Source organism: Bidens hawaiensis, unplaced genomic scaffold (genome assembly GCF_021521415.1).
Source record: "Bidens hawaiensis isolate Kalapana, Puna unplaced genomic scaffold, B.hawaiensis_p1.1 tig00419747_1, whole genome shotgun sequence".
NCBI lineage: Eukaryota > Viridiplantae > Streptophyta > Magnoliopsida > Asterales > Asteraceae > Bidens > Bidens hawaiensis.
The window spans coordinates 7750-15452 of record NW_027504942.1 but is presented as its reverse complement, the minus strand read 5'-3'; the positions used below and the strand labels follow the sequence as shown (position 1 = coordinate 15452).

The following is a 7703-nucleotide window of genomic DNA, read 5'->3' as shown; positions in this document are numbered from 1 at the left end:
TTTACATAGTAGGGCCTTTTAGTAATTACATATTTGCATAATTTTACAGCCATGTCTTTGAGATGTGCGTTAGTTCCGCCAAAATAAGTTTCCCGTAATTTTCGACATGTAAAACCTGTTTCAATTCAATTTTTTATGTGTTAAGATCGCTGGTGTTTAGGCTATATTATTTAAATGTTTCTTACCTAGTTATAGTAGGTGTTAACAAAAAGCATGCATTGTTGGAGTCCCCTTTACATCTTCTGTCTCTTTTCACCTGAATTTGTCAGAATGATAGTTGAAGCTTTAGTTCAATAAACAACATATTGTCGTTGGTCATAACAATATTTAATGGTGTTGTTTTTCAATATATATGACGAATGGGTAATGTGCATAATATTGTGAAATGAATTGTTGAGTTATAGTAGATACCGCCAAATTGTGTTACTCTGACCGATGTGATGGCAATTGTATCTCCAGCTGTTGTTCTATCGTCGATAAAGTCAATCTGACCAGGCCATAAGGTGACGAGCACTTGTTTGTCACTGTTTGAAAAGATAAGAATTAGTAGCATGTTTTTGAAAATATTATAGAACATTAATTACGAAACATGGAAGCTTAAATCAACATGAGTTGTGTGAAGGGCACATCAATTATGTTTTCACCTGAAATCTCTGATGTAAATCTTTCTTAATGTTAAGTTGTTTTTGGTTTCTGTAGTTCGGTTGCTCACTACACGTCCAATGTAATCTGCGAATGTTGAATGTTGTGTTAGAATTAGGTTAGATTATAGTTACATTTAATTTATGATGATGAATGTTACCTGTAAGTAGATCCCAAGATTCAATGCGTTCTTGAAGTTGCTAATAACGCGCGAAGTGATAGTAGCAATTTGGTATGTTGTCATTAGTAACAGGGACAAACTGTGTCTTCTTGCCAATTATGAGTGATGCTTTATGAGGGCATATTGCCATGGATCTTCGGGGTACACTTGATATGTAGTTGCTGACATTGTAGCATGATTGAATTTTGATGATGTCTTCAAAGTATGACTCGTCTATTAGGTCAGCTGAGCATTCAATTGCGTCTGCCTGTACCAATTAGAAAATGTCAATAGTTTTAGGGAAATTATTAAAAATTCATGTTTTATAAGTTTAATCAAGTGTCACATATACGCGTACTTTATATAATAATATAATATGCATAGTAAATTGAAGGTACTTACATGTTGATCAACAAATAGGTAGCACAATTCTGGTTTTTTTCCTTTTGAGACCCAACGCTTCAAGACACGTATTGTAATAACCTTTGGTTTCTGACGTGGTTTGATCTCGGAGAGATGTATGTATGTCATTTTTTTGTCCCGTGTCATTTACATAGGATAGTGTAAAAATTGTATATACATTAGGGGTAAATGAAAAAAAAATGATTGTAAAATTATTGATGATGCTATTGTGTGTTGTGTGTCAATGGTAAGTATTTATATGTAAGAAAGAATTGATATGATAAAGTATTAGGAACATGTATGGTTTATTTTCTTCAAAAAGTCAGAGTATACTATGTTTTTTTGTAACATTATAGTCTTCATTATTTTCCGGTACTATCAGTATCTTTAAGGATTCAGGAGTGGTTGCTCTTGATAAGACAACATAAAGTTGTCCATGTGAAAAAACAGGTTTTGGAAGGTAAACGCCTATTTTGTCTAGTGATTGCCCTTGACTCTTGTTTATTGTCATTGCATAACAAAGTCTTATCGGGAATTGTGTTCTTTTCATTTCAAAAGGTAGTTGCTTGTCTTTATGAGTTAGGGTAATTTTTGGTATGTACACACGACGGCCTACAAATTTTCTGGTCATTATATGTGCCTCAACTATTGTTGGTAACAGTTGTGTGATAATTAATCGTGTGCCATTGCAAAGGCCGTCAAGTGGATTTAGATTTCTAAGGAGTACTATTGGTGCGTTAACTTTCATCTCAAGGATGTGTGGCGGGAGACTGTTAAAGTTCATTAGATTAAGGTACTCTACTGGGTATAAAGATGCATTGGCATTGTTGTCACCTGGTTGGGCAACTATGGAGTCGATACTAATGTACGTTGTTATTATTCCTGGTGTTATGTTTAGTATTGTTGTATTAAGTTCCTTTACCGTGTCATTTTTAGGACAAACAATAGCCTTGGTTGATAGTGTTGTAGCAGATGGGTTGGCCAAAGTTTCTTCATCATATATGAAGTTAATTAGGTCTATCAATGAATTTTCTTTAAAGGGAATCAAGTATTGTGGTGGTATTATTTTTTTTTTATGGTTCGTTAATGTCAGTCGTGCCTATATCACCATCGCCTACAGCGACCAACCATGACGAGAATGAAGATATTGAATGTTGTTCTTCTAATGTTAGATTTGGTCCGTGTAGACGCATGTTTTCTGTTAGTTTGTACACTTTGAAATGCCTCCAAAGATAAGATCTTGGTAAGGTAGATGAAATGATTGTCGCGTTGGAAGCCCCCGGTATTATAGGAAGAGTTTGTCTAAAGTCGCCACCAAGTAATACACACTTGCCACCAAACAGCCGATCAGGGTTGTTAAATAAGTCTTTTAACGATCTGTCTAATGTTTCGAGACACTTTCTGTCGTTCATTGGAGCCTCATCCCATATGATAAGAGACGTTTCATCTAGTAACTGAGACAGTTGAGTGTTCTTCTTTATTTGGCAAGTTGAGTTGTCCGTCAAATCAAGTGGGATTTTAAATCGTGAGTGGGTGGTTCTTCCTGATGGCATTAACAATGATGCAATCCCGGAGGCAACAACAGCCAATACAATTTTACCAGTGGAACATAATGAAGCAATTATTGTTGTCCATAAAAATGTCTTTCCTGTTCCACCATGACCATATACGAAGGCTAATATTTGTTGACTTGACGAAATGGCTGATGTGACATGGTCATATATCAACCTTTGTTGTGGGTTGAGATGTGTTAGAGAATGCATGTTCTGATGCTAACAACTGCCTATCGTAGTTTTTTTCGTCCATCAAGAGCCTATTTTGTAGGCGTTGTAGCATGTTGGCATTTGGCATTGGCAAACCGTAATCTTTTAATGTTTTTCCAGAAGGACTTAATCGTAGTAATAATTCTAGCTCGAATAAGACATACTGCCTTAGGTCATCTTCATTTGCAATGCCATATGTTCGTTGCCCATCGTCTGCCATCTTTTGCCAATATTGTTTCCATAGTTCAAGTGGGTTTGATATCTCACAATACAAAAGCATATGGCTGAACATGGATCGTAATTCTGACGCGGAGGCCCAATTTGATACCTCATCAATTGTAGATGACCATTCTCTATCATCACCCAATAATCCTAACGCCTCACATGCAGCACGAAATGTCGGATAAATTTGACCATTCACCGTTCGTATGCAAGTGTACGAACGACAACCTTTTGGTAACCTAAAAACATGCGTAGGTAAAAGGTCTCACCACAACTTGGATGTACGTATATAAGCCTTGCTATTGGTGGTGTCTTTCTAGACAATCTTCTTATCCAACTTTTTGATTCCCACCTATACTCTGTAACATAGTCAACATATCGAAGGTGACGACCAGTGCTGTCAAATTGATTGTTACGTAACCACTCGGTCAACGTGGTAAGTCTATTGTATGGGTTGTTGACGAGACTATCAAGGTCATAATTATCCCTAAAAGTTATGTTCTGCATATTCTCTAAATGGACCGCGAGGACTTGTACAGCTGGATTTCTGTCATGGATTAAGAAATTAAAAATCCTCCAACATGCTTCATGTGGACATATGAATCGACCGTCAACGAAGTTTTGTATTTCATTGAGGTGTGATACGTCTTCATAATGGGTTGTACCAGTAGAGGTAGGGGTCTTTGTTATAGTATAGTGAACACGATCAGCACCTTTGGATATGTACTTGAATAGGTACTTGATGAGCATGCTCCAACCACAGTACTCAACGTTGATATGAGCCATGTAATGTAGAAATAGAGCACGGTTGTATGGAACAACATATCCATTGTCTAGTGTGACGTTGTCCTTGACGACAGTGAAGCCATTTGACCGGCGCCTATAATGAACATACCCATTACTATCAAATGACGTCTCTTCTTGGTAATCTTTTGGGAAGTTCTTTGAACAATTACCAGATGACATACATGGTGATGTTGGTCTCAACAGACCGCATGGTCCGTGCATCATGAGATCAGTAACGATCTTGTGTAGATGAGGATCAACATTAGGGTTTGGTATCTCCGCAGATATATAATTGTCAACCTCATTTTCGTCCCTTATCTTACATGCAGGAGTTACCCATAAAAGAAAATGACAATGAGGGAGTCCTCTTTTTTGAAACTCAATGGTGTATAAATCTACATCGAATGATAATGGCAGCAACGTCAACATAAGTTGTAATAATGGTTTACATAAATGAATATGTGTTTGTGGTCATACAAATAAATTACCTGCGGCGACCTCTCCAAATGGTTTCTTCTCTTTTAGAAAGCGGATTAATGACCTTACTTTTATTTGAAATACTCTGGCAATAACATCAGGGCGGTCCTGTGGTTTTAGTGATGGAAATTGTGACATATATCTTTCAATCTCTGGCCACTTGACATTACATGTGAAGGTAATGAAGTATTGAGGAATGCCATGAACTTTACAGATCGCCAAAGCATCTTGATAGTGCTTGTACATGTAGCGTGGCCCGCCAGTAATCGAAGATGGAAGAAACGTTCGTTTGCCGACCTCTCGACCTTCGGTATCACCACGTTGAACTGCATCATATATGCCTTGAAGAAATTCGATACGAAATATATTTTGATTGTTTCTTATGTAGTCTAGACGATTTTCTTCAATACAGACATATGCATCAACCATATATTGTTGTGACAGACGACCTCCCCCTAACAACAACGTGTAAACATTATATCGGTCATGTAATAGTAGCTGTAGTACATGTTGATAGTCAGCCTTTTGTCTTGTGAACCGTCCGGTTCACGCAGCTTTAGACTTGGTGACCATCCGCTCTCACAAAATGGGAGAAGCAACGGATATTGCAATGGCATGTATAGTGAGTGCAATTTTGATATGCGTTGTGGCATGTCGTCTTTATGGCGAATGATTATGTCAAATTGGTGACGCGATGGATCACCATCGGATACTATTGCACCAATAGTTCCAGGAACGGGTCTGTTATATGTACGAGCACGATCAGATCCATAAAGGCATATGTTGAAAGTATGCATGTGACCGGAGGAAATTAGATCTCTAGCCATTTGGAAGAGCTTGACAAGTTCATTACAACTTTCCAATATGCGTAATATTAGGCTGACGGTTTCCGCGTTAAGCTCAGAATGAGTTTCATTACTAAATGCGTGAAGTCTATTTGAAATCTCATTGTCAGTGTCGTAGACGACATACATTTGTAAAAAGCGTGGTCTAGCATCTGCAGGAGGAAAAAGAGAGCCTAGCCAGTGATGAACCTGGCCTGCAATCTTGAAAACATAAGGACCTGGACCTCGATTAACACTATTGTCAACCTTTGCACCAAAGGAGGTCATGGAGAACATGGAATTGTAAGATCTAATATTTGTCATAAAATTAGACTGTTGGTAGAGATTTATGAGTGAAGTGTAAGGTCTTCTTGGAAATGGCAAAACTACGCGTCCACCTTTGCAACACTGATTATACATAACACACCGATTAGTAGAAAGTGACACAATCCGTTCATCATACCAAAAGAGGGCACCACAAAATTGACAAATTCTGTCACAATCCCCATTATCAATATAGAGAGAAGTGGATGAAGAATGAGAGGCTAACGAAGATCGACTTGCAACGTGCCTAGATGATTGACAATGAGTTTGATTTGACGAAGTAGACGTGTCAAACGGTAGGTGAGAAGCAGAACGCGATCTCTTGCGTAGGGACATTTAGGTTTATTGCAAAGATTATAGTAGAGAAACTAAGAACGGTAACGCTAGAAACAAATTACTATAACCAAACTAATTTAGGCGCCTGTTATAGTGAACGAAGAAGTTTAACCACACAATTCATAGAGCTAATTTAAGTAAATACATGAAAATGTTATATACATACAACCAAAAAGTGAAGAAAACAAACCTGAAACAAAGTAGCAGCAAAGTAGGTTGAACAAAACAAACGGCTGCTGCATAACAAAAAATTCAGCATTTAGTTAAGATTTAAAAATAACCTAACAAAAGACAAGATACATGGCTCGTTCTCGTATATGATATTAGCATGTTATTTAATACGTGTGCCTCTTGTTTTTACCATTTTGTAAGTATCATTAACTGAACATCACATCTAACTTTTAATTGATGACCTATGTAAGTTATAAGGAGGTTGAATAAGCAAGCCCAAACACACCCTAAATTAGAACCTATAAATGTAAAACAAAATTTTTAAAGTAAAGAACCAATTGCTATGTAATCAGAATAGTACATATAGTTCAAATTTTAAAAAAAGCCTGACACATGAGCTAAGGTTGTGCATCCATATAACATCCGTTAAAATAGTTAAAGTCAAAGCATCTAACCAAACACTATACTTTAGAAAGGAAAAAAATTAATGAAAACAATGATATAATTCGTTATCTATTAGGCCACATACACAGATAATAACATACACAACCATGCTTCCCCTGCAATGGAACTGGGGCACGTAAGTAATTACTCTAGTTTTTCTTAAACTTTTCATTTCTAGTAAATTTATCAAGTTAGATTATATAATAAACTTCAAATGATCTTATTTGAAGATTCATATTACATAGCAAATGAATAATGTATATTTATGTATGCTAATACTGTGAAGTTATGTACTTCTCATCACATTGTAAAATCAAATATTAATGAAACTTATGATCTCAAATAATTATTTAACATTTGTTGCATATGTTATTATGTTATTCTAATTTTGATAGATGTCATTTTTTTTATTACAGAATCATGCAGATTTTGTACAGGAAGTGGTATTGTAACAGTGAGCTTGGAGGTGGAGAAAAAGAAGTTTCTAAATGCATAAACTGTGACGGTGCGGGTGCTTTGACCTGCACTACATGTCAAGGCAGCGGTATACAACCTCGGTACCTTGACCGCAGGTATGACTTGCCCAAAATATGTCATGTGTAGTTTCATCATCATCATCATCATCGTACTCAGTATATCCCACCAATAGCAATGCTATGGTAGGGTCTGAGGAGGGTAAGATGTAGACAGCCTTACCTCTATCCCATAGGGATAGAGAGGCTGCTTCCGGTGAGACCCCCGGCTCGATAGTAGTTTTGAATCAAGCCTTGGACATAAGACACATAACACTCAATCCTCGGGACACCGGCTGATTGGTGCATGTGCCCTTGTCTTTCGGCTATCAACGCCACCACATGATGCCTGATTAACCTTCCGCCACTTTTAACGTTATTTTCACGTGATTAGTAAAATAACGTCAAAATTAGTGCAATTTTACTTTTGCCCACCCAAGGGTTCACACATATATACATTATATGTGCGCACCGCAAGCAGGGCGTAATGTCATGTGTAGTTTACATGTTATTAAAATTACTTTCAAGGTCATAAAATTGTGAATTGCAAAATGATAAAAATGCATGTTCATTTAGTATAAATAGTCCAACTATAAATGGATTATCAAAACATATTAATGTTGATTCAGAGGCATTTTTG

At 36.9% G+C, this 7703-nt stretch overlaps 1 protein-coding gene across 1 annotated transcript; it reads right to left on the bottom strand.

Annotated features, from left to right (window-relative positions):
* Nucleotides 1-2920: 2920 nt before the first annotated feature.
* On the bottom strand, nt 2921-5564 carry LOC143609509 (uncharacterized). The gene is made up of 4 exons (XM_077084246.1): nt 4991-5564; nt 4464-4907; nt 3548-4370; nt 2921-3428 (listed from the first exon to the last, which is right to left on the bottom strand). The coding sequence occupies exons 1-4, from the start codon at nt 5562-5564 to the stop codon at nt 2921-2923; spliced, it is 2349 nt and encodes a 782-aa protein (XP_076940361.1).
* Nucleotides 5565-7703: the final 2139 nt, after the last annotated feature.